General features: G+C 47.3%; 1 protein-coding gene and 1 gene segment (V, D, J or C); both read right to left on the reverse strand.

Annotated features, from left to right (window-relative positions):
- Positions 1-22,435, reverse strand: part of LOC106497168 (T-cell receptor beta-2 chain C region-like) — a 53,708-nt gene that overhangs the window by 25,883 nt on the left and 5,390 nt on the right. Inside the window, 1 exon segment of the C gene segment in view lies at positions 19,302-19,599. Coding sequence covers positions 19,302-19,599 — 298 coding nt within the window.
- LOC106497167 (trypsin II-P29) lies at positions 3,183-6,476 on the reverse strand. The gene is made up of 5 exons (XM_067303705.1): positions 6,437-6,476; positions 5,135-5,297; positions 4,180-4,433; positions 3,740-3,876; positions 3,183-3,332 (listed from the first exon to the last, which is right to left on the reverse strand). Exons 1-5 carry the CDS (start codon positions 6,474-6,476, stop codon positions 3,183-3,185), a joined length of 744 nt encoding a protein of 247 aa, XP_067159806.1.

Raw genomic sequence — 22,435 nt, forward strand, 5'->3', positions numbered from 1 at the left:
ACTGGCTCCCACAGCCGACCTCCTCCACAACCTTCTCTGACCACGCCACCTCACCAGCCTTGTGAGAACCTTGCACTTTTCCCAGTGCCTCCTTGGCCTCCCTTTTTTCCCCAAACACTCCATCCCGGTGTCTCACAGCACCGAGGGAGTGTCTGGGCTTTGAGACGTTTAAATTGCCCAGCAGCAGCCCAATTTACACAGGCTTGGGGTGCACAGACCCTTCTGGGGGAGGTCTTTCTGGCCGCTCTCTACAGATCGTGTGCTAACTTAGGTAATTTAAAGCCTTGTAAATTGGGGGTGGGCGCCTGCTCTAAAGGCAAGGGCTGTGAGACAGAATGGAGGTAATAGAGAGCCGAGGTTTCTGACTTGACGAGGCAGCACATTTCCTTTCCAGCCAGCTCCTAGCGATATAATTGTGTGCAGCTGATCTCCTAGTTTTCTCTGACTTTCCCTTCTCAGAAGGCGCAATGTGGCTTACGCTTGCCAGCATCAGGGGTGCCCCTGGTCACTTACATCCATTTCCACCTCACTGCCATGGCCTTCCCATTCCTGCCCTGGTCCGTGCAGCTATTCTCATTGGCCTCCCCAACCCATCCCTCCTCATCTTCTAGGGGATATTCCTTTTGTTGATCCACAGGAGGGGATCAAGCTGGGGCCAGGTCTGGCTGGAGCTCTTCTAGCAGTGACTCTCAGGGCTCTCTGCAGAGCTGTATGGCATAGACCAGCTGTACAGTGGAGATGACTGGCATTTCATCAATGGTCTCAGGAGATCAATCCGCTTTCCACGGTGGGGGTGAGGAGGGAGGGGGGCACTTGAAGCAGGAGGAAGATCTTGGCAACATCAGCAGGCAGAGCAGGCTATACAAAGATGCAGGAGGGAAACCCCCCAGGCACCGTGTCTGTGCCAAGTCCCCTTTCTTATTGCTGCTGGGCCCCTTCTTCTCCTGCAGCTGACGTACAGGCTGCTGTGGGTCTGCACAGGGGTGGGAAGGAGCTAACCTGAGGCACTGGCATAACGACAAACAATCTGTCTCTTGACGAAAGAGCACCCACGCTAAACGTTTCCCATCCACTTAACAGCGATGTGTGATTAGGTCATTACATCAGGGAACCCATGCTAGAGCAAAGCAAGAAATGTGACATGCATCGCAAACAAGCATTTTGATGACATAGGTGTGCCATAAGTGGTGGGCCTGTGTATTTCACAGAACAGCCGTGGCATGTTGCAAGTCATGCCTTCTGTGCTGCTAGGCATCCAGACATGCTGTAACCCACCCCTCCCAAACTGAGAGTAGAGCAAAGCGTCATGTAAAAAAAAAAAAAAAAAGGCAGGCAAGAAAAGACACGCATGACTAAAACAAATGTTCCATGAGAAGTGGAGGGATTTGGCAAAGCTCTGGGAGGCAGGGAGGCACTGCTATGTCCGCCTGAGGACCTGGAAAGAGAGTGCACTATCAGATGCCTTTATAGGCAGGGCAGCTTTCAGGATGGCTGTCATGTCACTTTAACCTTCTGCTCATATTTCTCTCCTCCCCTCAGCTTTCAACACCTTGAGATGTGGCTATCCATCTGCTCCAATCCAACTCCATCTGCTCTCACTGTTCTTCTACAGAGGCTAAAAGGAGACCCTAAACCAGAAGAGGAAAGGAAGGCACAGGAAGAACTAGTGTAAGGGCTGCAGGGAGCGCCACTCATGTGTAGTGAGCTTCACCCCCCAAAACAAACAGCTGTAAGTTGTAAGAAGGAAGTTACCAGCCCAGATGAAATGTAACAGGGCTGTCTTGCACCTTGGCCTTCCGCCCCATCAACCTGTGAAGAGATCCCAGGTCAGTTCCTGTTGCAAGTGGTTCCAAGAACAGTTCCGAGTCTGTGGGAGTCTTACACTGGGGAAGCCCCAACTTCTCTCATCATTCGTGGTCTAAGAATCTGCCAAAAGGCTTGTGGTGGCTAAAGCTAGGTTTTATTAGGAAAAACAAACAAACAAACCAGCCAACCCAATTAACTTTCCATGTGAACTCAGATATGCAGGATGAGATGGCCTAAATAAAACCTTTAAAATCAGAACTCCCCCATCTGCTGTGTCCTTGCAGGATCCTTCCTATAAGGATAGGAAGTCCTTTTTGTGCGGTCCAGTCATTTGCTGAAGATTCCCAGGAGGCTGTCCATCTCCCACCACCGCAGAGGCTGGGCTGAATATCTGCTTCTGGCTGCATGTAGGACTACTGTTCCTTTCCTGAGTTTCCTGCCCTTCCCTCCACTACCACGGTCTCTCTTTACTGTGTTATTGCCTCACTGCCTCCTGCCCTCAGTCTTCCAGGTGTCCCTCCCTCACTCCCAAGTGCAGGTACTCTCAAAGAAGGCATAACTTTCCTTCCTCCCCAAAAGAGAACCTGCCCAAACCCAGAATGGCAGCGGGCCAAAGACAAAGAGGCAACCAGCCCCCTTCCGCTCCTGCCACCCCCACCCCATCCTTCCTTTCTTAGCTGATCTTGCCTCGGTGCTTTACACTGCTAAGGGATGCCTGGCCTTTTCCCCACCTGTTTGCTGTTGTTTTCCTTTCCCTAGCAGCTATTCTGTGTCAGTTGCAGGTGCTGGTGGGCCCAGTCCCCCTGCGTGAGGGGGCTCCTGCTTCAGATGTCCCTGAGGAAGTGAAGGGGGAGGCTGAGGATCATTGGCCGCAGGTGGTGCCTGTCTCTGCTTGCTCTTCCACCCCCCACCATAGCCGTAGTGAGTACCATCAAAGCTGTCACAGTACCCATGAGAAGATAACATCACCATTAGCAGGAGCTAGATGGGACTCTGCTCCACTGCTGTCAGGATCCATCTCTGCTCCCTCTGCTCCCTTTCTCAGGAAGAGGGCCAGGAGTAAGGAGAAGGAGGAGTCCAGCTCAGGAGGCCTCCTAGATGGTGACGCACTGCCCTGTCCCTTGCCTGCCAGCCCAGCAGCTCTAGGGCACGACTCCCAGTGCACATACCTAAACCGGAACAGGCAGGGAGCGAAGGTTCAGGAGGAGCTGGTGTAAAGGCTGCAGGGAGGCCCACTTGTGTAGAGTGAGCTTCAGCCCCCAAAGGAAATATCTGTAAGGCTCTTAAGTATGTTTTTATTTGTGCTATCATCTTCTTGAGAGGAAAGTGATGGGGCAGGAGGGCAGTGGCCAAGGAGCCGGGTGGTCATCGTCGCATCAGTAGGCTGCAATGGTTTCTTGGATCCAGTTGACATAATTGCAGACCTTGGTGTAGACGCCAGGGTAGCCTTTCAGAGCACACCCGATTCCCCATGATACGATCCCCTGGAGTGTCCCGTCACACACAACTGGGCCGCCCGAGTCACCCTGGAGGGAAAAAGTTAGAAGTGTGAGCTGATTTAAAAGCAGAATCTCACCTGGAAAGGTCTTGGCCTGTTACAAAGAATCCAGGGAGCGCTGAGGGAGGCGGAGCAGGCCGTGGTATGAGAGCACAGAAAGATACCACCCCTCATCTGCTGATCCCCTCCCGCAACGCCGCAATTTACCGCTGCTGCACTCCGTGCCCAACCAGGTGTGGCTGCACCTGCTGGTTTTGTGTGAAGCCCACCCAAAGCGTCCAAACCCTGGACGCTTCTTGCTGGAAGGACGCTGTGTGGGAACTGCACACCTGGAGATGAGGAAGCCTAAGCACTCTGATGAGCTCTGGCATATGCCACGGAGCCTGAGGCACAAAAGTGTCCGAGCCAGAGCTCTGCCCAGACATCAGCTCTTACCTGGCATGAGTCTTTCCCACCCTCCAGGAATCCTACACACATCATGTTGCTGGAGATCTGGCCCGGGTAAGCGTCTCGGCACTCTTGGTCACTCAAGACTGGAGCTTGCAGGCACTGGACAATCTCAGGGAAACTAGCTGCCGGGAGAGCAGTGAAAATTAGGTTTCATCTTGGGACTCACTACTGCCAGTGAGCAGGATGCCCTGCAGACATACGTGCGAGAGCCATCCAGCAAAGCAGGGTAAAGTAAATACTTGGCTTGCATGAGGAAATGCAAAGCTCATTGTAGACTGAGACACACTGGCAGGGCAGTGTGGGGAACTTGGGGCTAGAGCAAGAGAAGGCTGCAAAGCAGGCGTGAAAGTTACGTGGGTCCCATGAACCCGGTGGCAGAGCAGGAGAAGCGTGGCCAGTTACCCGCAACATGCGCTGATACTCACAGCCGCTGCTCAGTGTGTTTCCCCACCCCGAAATCAGGCACCCGGTGCCCGCCTTGACACAGGTGCTGGGCAGAGCTATGGGTTGAATGTCGGCGCTGTAGGCCACCGGGGATGCCAGCTTGATCAACATAATGTCGTTATCAAGGCTTCTTGAACTGTATTTAGGATGGCGAATGATTGCTGCAGAACTCCTGACCACTTCACTGTCTTCCTGCACATCAATGTTGTACTCTCCCAGCCTCACCTGTATATAGCTGCAAAATTACCAACAGAGAAGAGCAGCAGTTAGCACCCATTAGAATGACTTGGTGCCGCAAAGGGGACTGGCAGAAACCTGGAAGAGAGTAAGGGAGTGTTGCCCAAGTCAAAGGCTCATGGTGTGTCACACGGCTCTAGGAACTTCATGATTTCATTAAAGACAGAGACTGGAAAGCCTTGCCAGATGGGCATTGTGCCGGTGGATCCCCAGCTGGCCGCTGTGGCAATGGTGTGAGCATGCCAGGATCACTCCAGACACCTAGAACAACGCTTAGGGAAGAGAGCTTAGGTTCCCCATTGCAGGGGAGCAGGATCCTGAAGCTGCATGCTCTCTGCATGGAAGTATGCCCTAAAAACAGGGAGGAATAGGTCCAGGGTGAAAGTCTGGAGGAATGAAAAAGAACAAAAGGGAAGAGGAGAAGCTATCGGTGAGCTGGTATGGGGACACAGACACACCAGTGTGCACAGAAAGGTATGTTAGGATGCACAGAAAAGGACACTGAGAATGCAGGAACTTTGGAAAGATCATCTAAGACGGTGGGACTGAGGTCAGTGTGCCTCCCTTGCTTTCAGGTGTACCATGCATGCCCTGCCACCTTGTCTTGTCTTGCCTTGCTAGGCACCATAGTTGCAAATCTGGTGGGTTTGCAAGGTTTGACTAGAATTCACCCAGGTACCCAAGACAGTCCATACTTACGACTTGTAGCAGTGAGCAGCTGACACGACCCATTGGTTGTTGATGAGGGAACCTCCACAGAAGTGATACCCAGCATTCAGGGACACCTGGTAGGGCACTGAATGTGCTGGGCAGTTGTAGCCTCCCACAATCTTGTCGTCGTCAGCGTCCCCCGGGACAGCAACTGGGGGAAAGAGAATTGGTTTTCACAGCGCTGGGTCTGAATCCATTCTCTTACAGTGTAGCAGCAGGCAATGAGCTGCAGAGCAGTTAGCCAGGGCCAAAAAAATTTGGAGCGTCAGAAGTCAGTCTTCACAGCGACTCCTGAATTATCCTCCTGGGTTCTTTCTGCATTGCTCTGAAGCGCGAGTCTTTGACTGTTACCCCCCTGCGTCAGGAAAAGAACAGAAGAGCAGGAGCTGCCAAAGAACTTCACAAATGAAATGCGTGCAGGCTTCCAGTGTATTCCTTCCACGGCACTGCTGGCATGGGATGTGACAGCTGTGTCGTGGTGAAAGGCCTCGGTGCACATCTGTGTAGGGTGAGAACTGGAAAAGGGCAAATGCAGTAGGGAGTGTCAGCAGAATTTGTAATTTGTTGAGGGGGGACAAGGGGCGAGCAAGAGAGAAGGGAAAGCCCAGTAGCTCAGGAATCTGAGAGAGAGTATGCAAGCTCTGCAGAGCCGGAGGCTGATGTTAGAGCAGAATGTGAGAAAGAACACATTTGGTGAGACCACTAGAGCATTGTAGGCCTGGAGCCTGTCTCTGACATGGTACATTACAGATGCAAAGAGCAGAGGAGGGGGAACCCTTCCCCAGACACACTCCTGGCCTCCAGCAACTCAGGGACCTGAGGTTGCCAGGTCAGACAGGGGGTGTCATTGAACCTCACAGCCCTCGACGGATTTTTCTCCCACAAATGTGTCGCCTCTCTTTCTGAGGCCGTGTAAGCTTTCTGCATCTGCAATACCCTGTGGAAAGGGGTTTGCCGCTTTCCTAAAAGAAGAGGAATCCTCTTTTGCTTGCTTTCAACTTGCCAAACCTCCTAGCTTTGTTTGATGCCCCCCAGTTCTCGTACAGGAAGGGACAAGGAGCAGTCCATCCTTCCCCAGTCTCCCCAGGCCACTCACAATTTTGTACACCCCGTCATATGCTCCCTCCTCTGTCCCTTTAGGAGGCTGGGAGTCCAAGTCTCTGGCATGGGTGGGGATAGGAGAAAAGCAGAGTGTTGGGCCATTGGGGAAAGAGAAATGCAGGCAGAGAAGACAAGGCAAGAGTGAGGTTGTGGAGAGAGCTGGAGGATCCGATGCTTTGGAGAACTCACCAACTGCCCCCAAGCAGGAGAGAATCAGGAAGACCTTCATGGTGCCTCTGCCACCAAGCTCTGTGAGATGTACAAGGACTGGCTTTGGCAAGTGCACTGCTTTATACTCCTGGAGAGCCTTATCTTTGCCAGCCCAGGGTCTCTGCAGCTTTCCCCTTCCCAGGATCTTGCGTCAGCCTGGACAAATTTAGTTCCTTTATCTGGGTACAGCGATGACACAGCTGACTGAGGTACCTGAGCTGGGAAAGTGTATTTCTAGAAATGCAAGGTGCCATTGCCTGTCCCCGACAGAGCTGCCTTGCACCTGTCTCTCCCTTCACCAGCTCTTCTCCTTGCCGTGCCCCTTGAGCCGCCAGCATTCCACTGCAGCATCACTGCACTGAATGAGAGAGTTGTTTGCCCCTGGAGACGGGGTTTACTTTTGAAAAGAGCCTGAAAAATCTTGCAGTGGGTCAGTGGCATGTTCACCAGCACCGAGCAGAAGAGGGTAATTGCACTTCACGGAAGGCTTTCTCATCTTCAGAAAAGGGGCGGGGGAGGTGGAGGTGTTCTAATTCAGTCTGAGACCATAAGAAGAGATGTGACAGTGAGGAAAGGGGTGAGGTCTCCTGTCTGCACTGGCTTTGGATAGCAATGCTGTGAAAGACAGCATCAAGTGAAGACTGGCTTTCCAGTTTCAGTTCCAGTTGGGAAAACATGACCGTTGCAGCACAGAGAAGGCACCGGCAGCCCGTTTCCAGAGCTAGGTATATGTGCTAGTACTTTGGGCCTGGCCTAGGACTGTGGCTAGGTCAGTGGTGGCTATGTGCAGTTCCCATCAGATGGCTCTTCAGTTTTGGTGGATTTAGGTCATCTTGTGTCAGTTTCTTCCGGTTGCCTATGCTGGTGCACCAAGCGTCTTTGGGGCCACCTGCTTGCAGGCAATTCTTCTTACGCAAATCTTTCCTTGCTCAGGCTTGCCGTCCCGGGCTGCTTGCCCGGTCAGTCCTACGCTCATTCTTTCACACTTCTCAAGCCCGACCAGCCCATTCCCATTCTACTTCCAGTCCAGTTCTCTCTGCTTCTCTGGTGCCGGTTGCCCCTCCTCATCCATTGCATTTCACCATGCCAGCCGCACTGGCTCCCACAGCCGACCTCCTCCACAACCTTCTCTGACCACGCCACCTCACCAGCCTTGTGAGAACCTTGCACTTTTCCCAGTGCCTCCTTGGCCTCCCTTTTTTCCCCAAACACTCCATCCCGGTGTCTCACAGCACCGAGGGAGTGTCTGGGCTTTGAGACGTTTAAATTGCCCAGCAGCAGCCCAATTTACACAGGCTTGGGGTGCACAGACCCTTCTGGGGGAGGTCTTTCTGGCCGCTCTCTACAGATCGTGTGCTAACTTAGGTAATTTAAAGCCTTGTAAATTGGGGGTGGGCGCCTGCTCTAAAGGCAAGGGCTGTGAGACAGAATGGAGGTAATAGAGAGCTGAGGTTTCTGACTTGACAATGATGTGAGCATACAAGGATTACTCCAGACACCTAGAACAATAAAGGATGCAGAGAGGTTCTTCCCGATGTCAGAGTGGTTTTTGATGGAGGTCCTATTTTGCAGCTCTATTTTGGTTGCCTGCAGACAGTAATGTTGTCCCACGTGGAATTATTGACATGCCCTTGGTTCCCATTTGCAGACTAGCCCATGACATTGCCTACACCCTTCCTGCTTGTTCATACCACGGGATGCCACTTGTTCCTTCTTCGGGTGTCAGGGGAGCCTTCAAAGGGGCGGGGGGTTAGGGAAATGCTGTGATTCTACTTAGGCAGCACGCTGGTCAAACTATGCTCTCTTTTTGCCTAGAGCTGTCCCTCACAGGGGTAACTTCACATGGGAGCAGACACTTGTGGTTTCCTGTATCTGCCCTTGTGGTTTTGCGGTGAAGGGGTGTCTTAGTCCAGCTCAGAATTTCAAGGAAGAGGGGGATCCTGCAATTCGTAGATGTGTAGGGAAGGCAGATGAAAGCATTGCAGGGAAACATCTGGCACATTATTGCCTGTGAAGCTTCCAAATATGTAAGACTCCAAATACATATATGATTGTGTCTGATTCTTTTCCTGCTAGCACTTTAAATGTAGTATACATATTTAATTTCAGTAACCTGCTTTGGTAATCTTGACATTGCATCTTCCAAACAATAATAAGTGATATTAGTGAGGTTCTGTCTTTTTCGTCCCCTTTTGTTGACCTTCCTCCCCTATTTGCCTGAAGTTCTTGGTTGTACATATTTGTAGGAAATGTATGTTCTGTCTATGAACCTGGTGATATTGTACTTTCTCTGGGCCGAAGGCCAAGTTTCTAGGGTCATACCAGAATTCAGAGCTGTGGAAATCTCAATAATTTTGGTAGTGAATGCTCCCTGTCTCTCTTTTTTAATCCTTTTTTTTTTTTTTTTTTTTTTAGGAAGTTAACAGAAAGCTGCTGAGATGTTATAGCTCCTTCCCAATCATGAATTCCCCTAAGAGAACCTGGGAAGAAGAGAAAGAAGATAGATTCTGTATTGTATATAAATGTTTTGTATGGTCTCTGGTGTCATGGTCTCCAAAGACCCTTTGACACTTGTCATATGAGAAGTAGGGGTTTTGCTGATGGCTCCTGATCAGTTCTTGCCAGTTCTTGTCCATGAAGGTTTTGTCAGGAGAAATTATTCCTTACCTGGGTTCAGGTGAGGTTGAGCCCTGTGCTGGATGTATTGCAGTTTCAGTGGCTTGTCAAAGAATTGTAGATAATATAAATTATTTTTTTTAAGTAACTTAATAATATTTTCATTTTTCTTTGAAGTGTTGTGATGTTTTTAAAGTTAATAGAGCTTTTAGCATATTAGCTTGAACTACTACATTTGAACTAATTTAATATGCCTTTATACTCTTCTATAGTTTTGTTTTAGATTATTCTTTGACGCTTATTTTAAGCACATGCTCCCTGATAACCTATTCTTCTCTATTTTTCATGGAATTCTTGTCTGGATTTTTCACATTATTCTTTCTCCATCTGAACTCATTGACATTTTGTCCTTTCACCTTAATGCTAGGATGTGACATGTTGAGACACTTTCAGTTCCATAGGCCAATGATGTTTTGATGAATGTCCTAAAAGCAACTGTAGGTGCCTTGCGCATGGAGACACAACTGCAGTTATAGTTCGAGTGTTGTCTGTCATGTCTGAACTGTTAAAAAACATGTTCTTCCCATGGTAATCAGACTTTAGCTCTTGGAGGGAGAGAATATTTAGAGACTGGATGGGGAATGAAAAACAGCATGGAGACTCTGGGAGTTAATTCTGAGAATTATACTGTGCAGCTCTTAGACCCAGTGAAGTTATTTCAGTGCTGCTCTGCTGCACATTCTACTATATTCAGATGCATTACAATTTATTACTCATTCCAAGATGAAGATTTTTATTCAGAGCAGTTTTTCTGTCTTGGGAAACGAAAAATGATTGTGAACTTTGTGTAGTAGATGTAACATATGACCTCTAGTGCATATCTTGGGAATTGCGCTTTGAATTTCTGGTTTAAAGGGGACAGAAAAACAGGCCAGAGACAACAATGAAAAGCAAAATGAAATTTTTCACCTATAAGACACATATCTCCTTACTTACTTACTTTTTTTGTAAGAGTTTAACGACTTCTATAAGTCATTGCCTTCTGGGAAGTAGTTAGATGGACAGCCTTTTTGTTTTCAGTTAAAAAATCTATTTCTTTCAGTCTGTTTCTTTTAAGATCAAAGAAGAAACAAAGGAACACAAGAAAATAATAAGATAACAACAGGTACGGTGCAGCTTCCCAATTCAGATCTTGAATTACTGGATATTCCCAGAATTTGGCTGGAAACTAAACCTTTAAGGCACAATCTTTAAAACCCATGAAAAGAAGAAAAAGGAAGATCTCCTTCACAGCCTAAGGAGCTACTAAACTAGATTAAATAAATAAAGCCATGCCTTGGGATGAAAAAAGATATAAAATGTCTGTCATCATTCTGTTTCTGTGTAAATGCTTTGGAGTAAGAAATTAAAAATCCACAAGGGAGTCAAATTCAACATTATTATAGAATGGGAAATGCTCTTGTTCTGCTTAATTACCATGGGATTGGATAACTTTTGTTAATTCTGATAATTCCAATAATTTATGTCACGCTTAATTGTATTCCCCCCCCCCCCATTTTCCACAGGAAAACTTTAATCCTTATTTGTTTCTCAGGCTAAAAGATGCTTGTAGGAAAACTGTGCACTGATACCAGTTTAAAGTCCAAAACAATTAATCCAGTGCTTTGGATGATTCTCTGGCTTAGACACATCCTTTAAAATGAAGAAAAAAATTCCATCTGGGTAGTGCCACTGTTTGCACAAATTCTCCAGGATTCTTGAAAAAATTGAACAAAAATGGAGTAGAAATATTATTCCTATTTAGTTTCTCATACCATTTCAGCATCGTCAAGCATGACTTTGGTCAACAGTCACTTGAGACTGGCCCATGTCTTTCAGGAGCTAATATGGTGAAGTTGGCAGCTGCTAGGAAAATGTTAATCAAATTCCTCAAACTTTAGCAAGCTCAGCATCATGACAGAAACCATCCTTCAGAGAAAGATTTCAGGACATTTCATTATTTGTATTCACAGTAATCCATATATTATTATATTAAGATACTTCTGTGACAAACATCAGTATCTATAGAACATTCCAAAAACGAAACAAAACAAAACAAAACAAAACATTGTTCAGTACTTAGATTGATATGATCATTAAGATTAGATGAGAGAAATGCCTTCCAAGAAAAATGGTGAGCATTCCCACATTTGAACAATTTAAGTGGGGGAAGGACACAGAATAATACATGTACTCCCTTATTCAAATTATTTTTGAATTATTGAGAAAACACTTCATTCTATATAAGAAGAAGAAACACACATTACTCAAGAGAAGAAATTTGTCAAAATAGACATGACACTGAGCTTTTTTTTTTTCAGAATAAATGTATAATTTGTTAAAATCCATTATCTGTAATATTTAGCTTCCAATAAAAATATGCATTACTCAATGCAGAGAAATCATCAATGTAGAGGAATCTCAAGGGGATCTTCAAATTTTCAATTGTGTATTTTTTTCTGGAGAAAACCTTGGGCTAGAGATAATGCCATCTCAGACAGAATATTTCCAGCAGTTCAGACTTCCAGTACGCTAGTCTGTGCTTGAGGCTGTGTAAAGATCATGAAATGATACTGTTTGTTGCCTTTGTTGGTGTGGTTCATGAGTATATTTTTACTTTTATTTTTTAAATTTATACTGAAGCTCATTTCTGAGAAAATTTGCAGATACAGCACAACTGCATCAAACAGCTGAGTATGCTCAGTTATATACTGGAGAAAATAGCAAACAGCAACATGAACATTCCCAAATACCCAATCACACACTGACCATATGACTAAACATTCCTCTGGAGGAAGCTTCCTGAAAGATGTACCTGGGAGACTGTAGCAACTTCTTACTAGGGCTTGTTCACTTTAGATACCAGTGCTATGACCTGTTCAGGCTATGTTACTAATGCTGCTGTCTATACCATTTTGCTTGATTAACTGGGCATACTGGGCTTGCTTAGTTATCCTGGGATAGTCAAATGAACGGAGAGATGTTCCTGGGTCCTGATTTTAACTTTCTGCGACCCCCATGGGGACTGGGATTGTAGCCTTTCATGAAACAGTTGCCTAAGTTCCCAATGGGCTGCATAGCTGTCTCTCAAGAAAGAAAATGGAAAGAGAGAGTCTGAGTAAATTAAAAAGGTAGAGGAAGTAGAGAGTAGTAGAAAAGGGAAAAAATGAAAAAGAAGCCATACATGGGGGGAAATGGGGAGAGAGGAGAAGAGTGGAACATGATGGAACAAATGCCATTTGCCTAGAGGTTTGTGCTTGGCTTTCTCAGATACTTTGTTGCTGAGATATCTTTTAGCACAGTAATAGGTGCCTGAGTCATTGAGATAGGCACAATATATTTTTCTCAGGAAAAAGTCCTCTAGAATCACATGTAATGTATTTGAGTGCCCATACAAAGGCATGAAAACCTCACATCAGCCTGAGATTACAAGAACAGAAGTGACCTTCTGTGCCACTGTGTCACTGTGTTCTGTGTGTGTCTGTTGAGACACAAAGGGCAGTGTGTGTTAACCTGGATCCTCCCCTCGGCTGAGTTGGACAGGTGCTGGAAGGAGCCAGATTCCTCCAGCCTTGTACAGTTACCAAGCATGTCTCTTTCCCCTGCTGCTGGTTAGTGAGTTCAGCACTCTTTCACTGAGGGAAGGACATGATCCCCTGCAACCTGCAAGGTCTCAGTGCTACCAGTGAACTGACATTCCCCCATGGCATAGACGCTTGTCACTTAGGGAGGTTTGTGTCATTGTCAGCATGCTAAACTCTGCTGTGCCCTTTGTTGTAAGCACAAGAGATGGTCTGGGCCCGTGTTATCATCTTTCTCTCCAACATCAGCTCTGTGTCATTAACCCACTCACATCAGTAGGTTGCTCCACTCCATGGAACTTCTTCAGCTTTTCCAGTGGTTAGAGATGCTGCAAGGAACTGCAGCTGGCCTTGGGCAATCTGCAGGTCCTAGCTTCTCCAGAGGGACAATAGCTTTTCAAGATGAAGGTCCCTGACAATCAGTCTCTCATTCACCTGTGACGGACCAATGAACCCCTACAATGGAAGAAGGCTCAGAGGAGAAGGGCAAGGGCAAGTGCCCATGAAGCTCAGGAATAATGTGGGATGTGACTCATTAACCACAGCTGTTGCACAGAGAACTGACTTTATCACAACACAAAGGGGACCAGAGGATGACTTTTGTTTTAGATAAGCAGCTGTATCTGTCAAGTGGATCAACTGGTGTAAATGTTTCTTCCTGAGTTTATCAAAAGAATGTTAATGTTTCCCTGAGTTAGCCAGACCAGCACAGGGGAAGTGTATATGTGGCTCAGCCCAATGCAGAGTATAAAACCTGAACAACTAACAAAAGAATTTTGAAGAGAGCAACAGGCTTGAGCTGTCTGCAACCCGTGTATTCCTTCCCAGTGACTGGTGATGTCTGGCGTCATGACGGTGAGCATATTATATAGAGACTGGTAATGGGGATCACATTGGTATTGTGATTGAACTGTATATTGCAATTGATATATTTTGCTAAGTGTATACACTTGTATTGTTATTTCAGTATATTGCTGTATCACTCTGCTAAATTAGTAATCCCGCATAACATCAAATACCTTCAAAGTAAACTTTTATATTAAACATTACACTCTCTGTGTGTGGAATATCTCAAAGAACCTGGTCAGAGAGTACCAGACTCTGACATCATGCTTGGAAATAACCCTGTTTCATCACTCACCACCCTGCTCTCTATAGAATAAGAGAAAAGACTGGATCTTGTGATGGGGTGAAGAAAATCACAGATGAACCCACAGTCACCCAGATTGGTTCTGCAGGGGCCCCTGGCCTCACCTGTGCAAGCCTGCCTGTTGGCCATCCCCAGAGATAGGGGAAGCAGAATATCCCCATTTATCAGAGTATTTGTGCTTTGTGTTCAAGGTGTGGGCAACTTCTCAGGGCTTTTGTGTGGGGAGAGCTATGGATGGGCCTCCTATTTCCTGATATTGCATTCCTGTCCAAAATTTGCAGCATCTCTCTTATCTCACTAAGCATTATATCTTCATCAATGTAAATCTCTTGAGCAATGGGCTGGTAGGGCAAACCAAATACTACGATTATATTACTAGAATATGGTACTTCTACCAACAAGGTTCCTGTAATGCTTCTCATTTCCCATAACATTTTCAGCTGTTACTTGTGATGTTATCTTTCCTGTATGGTGGCAATCCACGACTTCGATGTCCTTCTCTGTTACTTCTGCAAAACTTGTGCCTTGGCAACACCATGCCCTACTTACTATTCTCTTTCCAGCAGGTCTTTCTATTCAATCAGCATGTTTTTTTTGTTACCAAATGCTCTTTCCCCCTTTTTTACTTTTCAGCCCTCCAACAGCATTGTAGAAACATTCATAAGATTTGCTCTTGTTTCACTCTTAGATACTTCATGTGTTAGTCAAATGGCATTGCAGGTATTCTAATAAGTCTTCCCTATTAGCTGTGATTGTGCAGTTTATTTTTGTCTGGCTATTTTAGAAGTACACTGAAAACTAGCTACACTATATCCTTCCAAGAAAGTGTTCCAGCATTCTGGTCAGCTTTCCCCAGCTTTTGGCCCAAATACTGTTTTACACCTGTTCTGGTGTTAAGTGCCGGCAGCTTGTTCTTCCTTGTATTTGTTTCTCCTACAGCAGAAGGATGGCAATTTCCTAACATATGTAAATCTATTCTACTCTGTCATCTCATCCATGCTCAGACTTTGGACCTCTGCCTGCCTTTTGGGCCTCATACAGGGAACAGGCAGTATGTCAGAGAAGGTCCTGGTCTTCAATGTCCTTTCTTGTGGCTTGAATTTAGCCTTCAGAATGTCACTGTTAAGCTTCTATATGTCACTCACAACAGCTTGGACTATGCCAGGTTATCCTCAGCACTTGGAGTACTCTATCCAGACACTACATGAAATTCTCCACCATAATACCAACCAAGTAAGATACTGAATTGTCCTCTCAGGTATCAAAAAAGAAGGAAGGGATGAGAAAAGCAGACAGAGAGGGGGAAAGGGAGAAAAAGAAGACTGGGTAAGTGGGAAGAAGAAGAATAGGAGAAGGGAATGAAGAGGACAGGAAAGAGGAGCTAACTTTGAGTGAAGAGAGGTGGATGGAAAAGGCAAGGGAGAAATGGAGAGGGTGAGAAGAAAGAGACTCCCATGCAAGCTTAGGGTTGAGTGAGGAGAAGGGCAAGTCTCTTTGTGTACAGAGAGGTTTGCGCTCAGCTTCCTCAGCATCTGAGTCAATGTGTATCTTAGCACAGTAATATGTGCCAGAGTCATTAGCTGAGACAAAATCTATTGAAAAGGACAAGTGATAGCCTTTACTTCCATTGCTCTTGAAGTGATTGTGGAATTCCTCTTCAAAATCTGCCTTTTCACCTTCCACTGAAAACACTACCAGTTGCAGCATGGTGCCCTTTCTTGGAGCCTGTTTATACCATGACATGTAGGCATGTGTGGTTCCCATCTGGAAACAGCTCAGAGTCACAACTCCTCCCTCTTTGATGACTGCATCCGGAGACTGTTGAAGGGCCCATCCTGGCAGGAGAAAAAGAAAGAAAAAAGAAAAAAAAAGAGACTAAGCAGGAGATGAAATGATTTCAGTGGGGAGGGGATGAAAAAGACATGAAATCTAGAATGGGTAAGGGATGGGATGGGATGGGATGAGATGAGATGGGATGGGATGGATTTCAAAGTTATGGGCCAGTTTCTCATCTGCCTATAAAAGACCAACAGAAAAAGCTGACAGAAAATGTATCTGTATCAGAAATATTTCAGAGGATGATGAAATTAGGAAAAAAAAAAAAAAGTCGTGTTTGGAAATCTGCCTATGTTCCAGTCTAGAAATGGAGAAGTGTCCTAACTTTAATTTCCAGTCCTCTCCCCAGGAAGGCTTGGGAATGGAGCAGTGTCCACAACAGGATATACAGCTGGGCAGCTGCAGAGGAACTGATGCAGCTGCTCGAGGGGGAGGGAGGCTCACTTACCCATGGGGGCCAGGATGGCCAAGAAGAACCAGTGGGGGAGCATGAGGAAAGGCTGTGTCCTTCCAGGAATCCACCAAGGCAGCAGCACAGACCCTCCAAACACAGAGATGTGTAAGGAGGAAGTGCTGAGGGAGGAAGAGAGAAATCACAATGGGGATGGGCAAGGAAGTGAGAGAGCCTGAAATGTGAGAACGCAGTTGGCTGTCTGAGAACAGTGATAACACTCATGCACAGGAGTGGATGGCACAAACCCTGAACAGCTGGCTTTATATGTGTGTGTGTATGTGTGTGTGTGATAACAGGAGCATGGTAGACTTGTGTGGGAGCCTGAGTTTGAGGCAGGGCAGAAGGATGCTGAGGGTTTCCCCTTCTCCCTTTTGCATTGATTTAGAGATGCAAAAATAGGGCATCACGCAAAGAAAGGATACACAGATAAGGGATTTTGGTTTTGCCCTTCTGTCTCATATCTGACTCTCCTTTCCAGATCCCCTGAAACTCACAGACTCCTGACCCCACAATTTTTAGTGTTCATTCCACTGCTGTTCATCATGTTGCCCCAGATCCAGAGCAAGCTGCTGACATAATGATCCTGGTGTGCACTGTAGATTGACAGAGAAGAAGTCTGTAAATGTTCATCTCTCCTCCAAAGAGAGATCTGAAGGAGAGGAAAAACATTGCCCTTGTTTTTGCACACTGCAGGTGAGAAGTGGGGATTATTTCCACTATTTGAGAGACACTCAGGAGAGATGAAGTCTCTCCTCTGTCAGGCTCCTGACTCAGTAACTATTCATCCTCCATGTCCCAGTGTCCAGAACACTGGAAACAGTGGGCTGTATGTATTAGGCTACTGAATGGGAGGTTTCCCAGTCCCTTAAGTGAGTGCTACAGATCAGGGTATTCCTTTTTGCCCAAGTCCTAACGTTTGTCCCACTGAAAATGGTTGGAGGTGAGGAGATGACATTGTGCTAAGGGAAATTATACCTGAGGATGGTAAGCAGGACCTCAACATGTGGGTCCAGGAGGGGAAGTGAGTTATCCTGCCCTGGGCACCTTGATTATGTGCAGAATGTTCCCAATGCCAGGGATAGGGGTTGCCAGGGCATGGCAGGCAGCTTCTCAGTAAAGGTCTGTCAGCACAAGCTCCATCTCAATCCAGTGTGCACCCCAAACCTGAGGGCTTGCAGGGGCAGACTCTTGGAGAACCTCCCCTACAAGGCAGGGGGAGAAACATTGTTCACAAGCAGCCCCTCAGTCACAGGGAACAGCAAGCACAGGCTGTTCTCTAGGTGATCCAGGAGCTGACATCAGCAGTGAAGCAGAAAGGGGCAGTGACCTCACAGACAAGGAGGCAGGAAGTTGAGTCAGCAAGTCAGAGTCAGGATCAAGTCCAGAGACAGTAGTCAGGGTCAATCTTTGTATAATGATCAGCCAACAAATCCACAGTGACAAGTCAAGTAGGAGGCCAATCCAGAAAGTCAAATCAGCAAGCCTGGATCAGGATCAGAAATGAAGAGATATGAAACCAGGTGCAGACATAAAACTGCTACACAACTGTGATGCAGCACGGGTGGGGCCCAGGGTGAGAGTCTCATCTTAAAAGCAGCTCTCAAGAGAAGGAGGAGCAGGCAATTGCTTCAAGCTTTCTTTACAGTAGGTCTTATTAGAGAAGGAGCTGACCTTGGACTCAACCAGCTAAACTTCTAGAAGGGGAAATGCACCCAGGACCCTGACACAGCACCAAGACACTGCCTAAGACCACAGCTGGAGTGTGGTAAGATCTCCCATACAAGACTGATGAGGGTGAAGAAGCTGATAGTAGTGAGGATGCCCATCCCCATCTTTTTCACCAGTACAGCCACACTGCACTCAGGAATGGTGTCCAGGCCCTTTGGATCAAACCTTTGCAGCCCACAACCTACAACCAGCTGGAACATCTGCACTGGGCATTGATCAGAGCCAGCCTCACCAGCTGCCCCTCCGTCTTTTCCAGTTCTTGCCTAGTGGACATGAACTAAAAGCACTTCAGCTCCTCGCCGGCAGGCCCAGAGCTGTAGAACAAGACCCTGCAGATGATGGGGGCATTTGCTGTGGCCTGGAGTGGCCATTTGATGTTCTCATGGGATGGTGATGAGGGCAGACATAAGATGGGTATTCAGGGCAGTGAGAAGGGGAAGTGCTTTACACGCACTCATTTCTGCCTGCCCTGTGAGATGCCTTGATAAAGGCATGGGGAATGGCCATCCTGGATGCAGTGAGTACTCGTCACTGTATAAAATGGGGAAAGAAAACTTCTGGGCTGAGGCACATGAAACAATTAACTGCAGCTGTCTTCTCTGTTGGGGAGATTTTACTGTGGAAATGACCTCTGATTGAGTGGAGCATCAGTCCAGGTTTCTCAGGGCAGAGGATGTGCCAGTCAGTCAGGTCCCCCAGCGAGCCCTCTGCTCATGCTGTAGGACAGAGTCATGGATGAAGGTATGGAGCCATGTGGAACTTGTGGCCTGGGACACTGCAGTTTGCTACTGCCTCAGCCATGGGCCTGGAACTGGTTGTCCAAGTTCAGCTGAGGAATGAGAAAGAGATTTGCTTCAATCTTGTGGTCTTTATGGAGCTAGTAGAGGAGGACTTCAGGGCAACCCCGTGGTTTGGCTGGAGTTCTGTTGTTCCCAGGAAGGAGCCGCTGGGGTGGACAAGGAAACCTGTGACCTGGAGAAGAGGAAAAGGGCTGTGTGAGCTATTCCACACCCTGCTTGCTTTCTGCAGAGAAAGTGAGTTAGTACAACTGGCTGAAATGGAGAAGAAATGGAAGAGGAGCAGGGAAATAGGAAGGGAACAGGTGTGAGAGAGGACAGAGAAGAAAGGGAAGAGAAGAGGGACAGAGAAAGTAGAGGAGGAAACTGAGTAGTTTGTGAATGGCAGAGAAATGAGGAAAGAGAGTGAGTACAAGAAGAGAGGAGAGTCAGAAAGTCATTCAGAGATGGAAAGAGTAAGGAAAGAAAATAGAGTACAAGCAGAGAACAGTCAGAAGAAACCATCACTAGACTCGAAAAGACAGAGTGGGAGTGCAAGAGGAGAAAGCAGTAGCACTGCTAAATACAGGGCTGCGTGTGCTGGGGGCAGGTCCCCTGATTGCATAGAAAAGTTTGTGCTATGATGCTCCAGCTGTTGAGTCACTGTGTATCTTGCTGAGCACAGAAATATGTGCCTGAGTCATTGACTAGGACATGATCTATCTCCACAGAAAAATGGCTGCCTTTAGTCCCGTTGCTTTGGAAGTGGTTTCCAAATGCCTTCTCAAACTCTGCCTTGCCACCTTCCACTGAATATACAACCAGCTGCAGCCTGGCATCATTATCCCCAGGCAGCTTGTACCAGTACATGACTGAGAAGGGATTCTCCTCTTGGAAACAGTTCAGAGTCAGAGAGTCTCCCACTCGGACAACTGTGTCTGGCGATTGCTGAATGGCCCATCCTGGAAAGAAAAAGGAAGAGATGTGAGGAGGACAGGAGTGAAATTGGTTGAAGGGGACATGAGGACACATGCTTGAAGTATGGGATGGGATGAGAATATCAGCAAAGATATCAGTGTCCCATTTCCCTGAGAGAGATGTATAGACAAAAAAACAAGTGTCAAATAGAATAGGAAATTTGTTTTGAAAAATGATGACTTCAGTGCTCTCACTGGAAGTATTAAAACAGTTAGAGAAAAGGAATCTGTAGAGTTCTCTGAGTAAGAAGGCAAGGAAAATCTTGTTGCCTCATTCATTTCTGATCCTCTCCCCAAGAAGCCTGAGGGAATGGAGGACTGCCCACAATGGGGTATGCAGCTGGGGCAGCTGCAGAGGAACTGATGCAGCTGCTCAACAGGGAGGGAAGCTCACTTACCTGTGGGGGCCAAGATGACCAAAAGGAACCAGTGGGGACCTATGAGGAAAGGCTGCACCCTTCCAGAAACCCGCTGAGGCAGCAGCACAGATCTCCCAGGCATAGAGACATGTGAGGAGGAAATGCTCAGGAAGGAAGAGATAAATCACAACAGGGCTGGGCAGCGCAGGGCAATGCGAGACCTTGAAATGTGAGAGCACAGTTGGCTGTGGAGGAGATGTCCTCTGCGGAAGAAAGACTTCCTCTGTTCTCAGGAAGGAGCAGTTTGTGGAAGCAGAGGCATGAGTGGGACGGGAAGGGCTATGTGGCCAAACACCCAGACCCAAACACCCCCTTTCTGTAGGGAAAGTATGGAGTGAATTAGGCCAGAAGGCAAAAGATATGGAAAGGGAGGTGGCAAATATGGCAGGGAAAGTAGGGAAGGGTGGTGAAAGAAAGTCACGAAAGAGGTTGGAAAAGTGGTAGAAGGGAAAAGAAGAAGTACGAGAGTGAGAGGAGGGGCTGGAAGATATTGACAAAAGCGGTAAGCGAAAACAAGACACCAAGAGGCAAAAAGGTTTGGTACACTTGAGACACTTCTCACTTGAGAAAGTGGGAAAAAGAAAATAAGAAGTGAGCCAGGATAAACTGCTGAGAAGAAAAGATGATTGCGAGGCATGGGGAATGGAAGAGAATGTGAAAAATCCAAGTCCAGGTTTGCATGTGGAAGAAGGAAGGTACTTCTGTGAACTGGAGATTTGTGCTTAGCTCTCTCAGCAGCTGAGTCACTGTGTCTCACTTTCAGCACAGTAATATGTGCCAGAGTCATTAAGGGAGGCAGGATCTATTGATAGAGATAGACCTTCAGCTTGTATCCCACTGCTTTTGAAGCGGCCATCACTGAAATCCTTCTCAATCTCTACCTTGACATCTTTGAGTGCAAAAACAACCAATTCAAGCTTGGACTCCATCTCCACAGGCAGTTTGTACCAGTACATCTGATAATGTGAAGTCTCCATTTGGGAACAGCTCAGGTTGACAGACTGCCCCACTCTGCTCACTGTGTCAGGGGACTGTTTCAGGGCCCATCCTGGAAAGAGAAAGGGGGAAAAGGAGAAAATATATTCAAAATCTGGGATGCATAGTGACTGAGTTGGGATAGGAAGGGAGGCTTTCATAAAATATTTCTTCCTCCACAATTATCTGGCTATATTATCCTTACCGTCAATATTTAGTGAGTGACCAAAAGGAGAAAACAGAACCAGTAGCCATTTCTGCAAAGCGAGGGAGAAAACTGGGGTCACCTACAGAAGGAATGATTCAGTTGCTGCAAGTTGCAGAGAACTCACTCACCCAGGGGAGCCAGGATGACCACAAGGACCCAGTAGGGAAGCATGAGGAAAAGGCTGTGTCCTTCCAGGGACCTGCCTGTGGCAGCAGCACAAAGACCGCCAGGTTGCAGTTGAAACTGCACCCTGAGTCTCTGGTGCAAGAGAGAAGTGAGTGAGGATGGGAGTGTGAGAGAAGGAGAGAAAGGTGTCCTATAGAGATGGAGAGAGCAGCAGGGAGTGTGAAGGAGGAGGAGCGATTGGCTGAAGGGCAGTGAGTGGAAAGTGACAATGACAGGCAGTTGCAGAGGACATGATCTTGGTATGGCCCTTGCTCAAGGCTCTGTGTGTCTGTGTGCGTGTGTGTGTGTCACTCATCCCTGAGAGAGAAAGGAAGAGCGACAGATCACAGCACACAGCACTGCAACCTTGGATCTGTAGGACTCAGGCATATTACACTTGCCTGCACCCTCCCTGTGAGACTCTGACCTGGAGCGGATGGTGTCCAGAGCGTGGCTACTTCCCCCATCCTGCTGTGTTTTTGCCAGCACTGCCAGGCCTCTGTGTGGTGCGGTGGGCCCAGCGACACACAGTAGTGGAAGGCAGGTCCACAAAAGAGACCAAGGGCACAAGTGTCCTGGCCGCTCAAGGCTCTCATGGGCTTTGCAGTGAAGTCGTTCTCCCGTGCTTTTAGCAGAAGAGCACCACAATGCCCCTCCTCCATGCCCCTCTGCTGCAGGTACAAGTGTATCCCATTGCTTTCATTTCCCCCTACATCTCCCCAGGAGATGCAGGAATGATTCTGGATCCCTCAAAGGAAAAAGAGCAAAAGAGCAAAGAGGAAGGCCCCAATTGTGCTGGGAAAAGGAAGAACCCTCCCACCTCTGTTTCCCTACCAAGAGTGAGATTGGGGCTCTCCTGTCCAATACAGTCTCCCTCCCCTTCCTATCTCACAGCACATGCCTGTGACCCCAGGGGCCCGGGACACAGAGCAGGCCAGGTTTCCCCTTTCCAACAGGTGTCCCCTGCTCCGCCTCATGTGAAGTCTCCCTGGATTTCTCTCCCTGGAACCACAAATATCCTCTCAAGCAGAGAGGCCAAGCTGAATGCTCAAGC

Source organism: Apteryx mantelli, chromosome 1 (assembly GCF_036417845.1).
Source record: "Apteryx mantelli isolate bAptMan1 chromosome 1, bAptMan1.hap1, whole genome shotgun sequence".
In the NCBI taxonomy this organism is placed as follows: domain Eukaryota; kingdom Metazoa; phylum Chordata; class Aves; order Apterygiformes; family Apterygidae; genus Apteryx; species Apteryx mantelli.

Excerpts from the sequence above, each read along its gene's own strand:
- LOC106497167 (XM_067303705.1), bottom strand. The coding sequence starts at position 6,476 with ATGAAGGTCTTCCTGATTCTCTCCTGCTTGGGGGCAGTTG. Across the intron at positions 5,298-6,436 it reads CTCCTGCTTGGGGGCAGTTG|TTGCTGTCCCGGGGGACGCT; the intron begins GTGAGTTCTCCA and ends TCTTTCCCCCAG. Across the intron at positions 4,434-5,134 it reads GCTGCTCACTGCTACAAGTC|CTATATACAGGTGAGGCTGG; the intron begins GTAAGTATGGAC and ends GTAATTTTGCAG.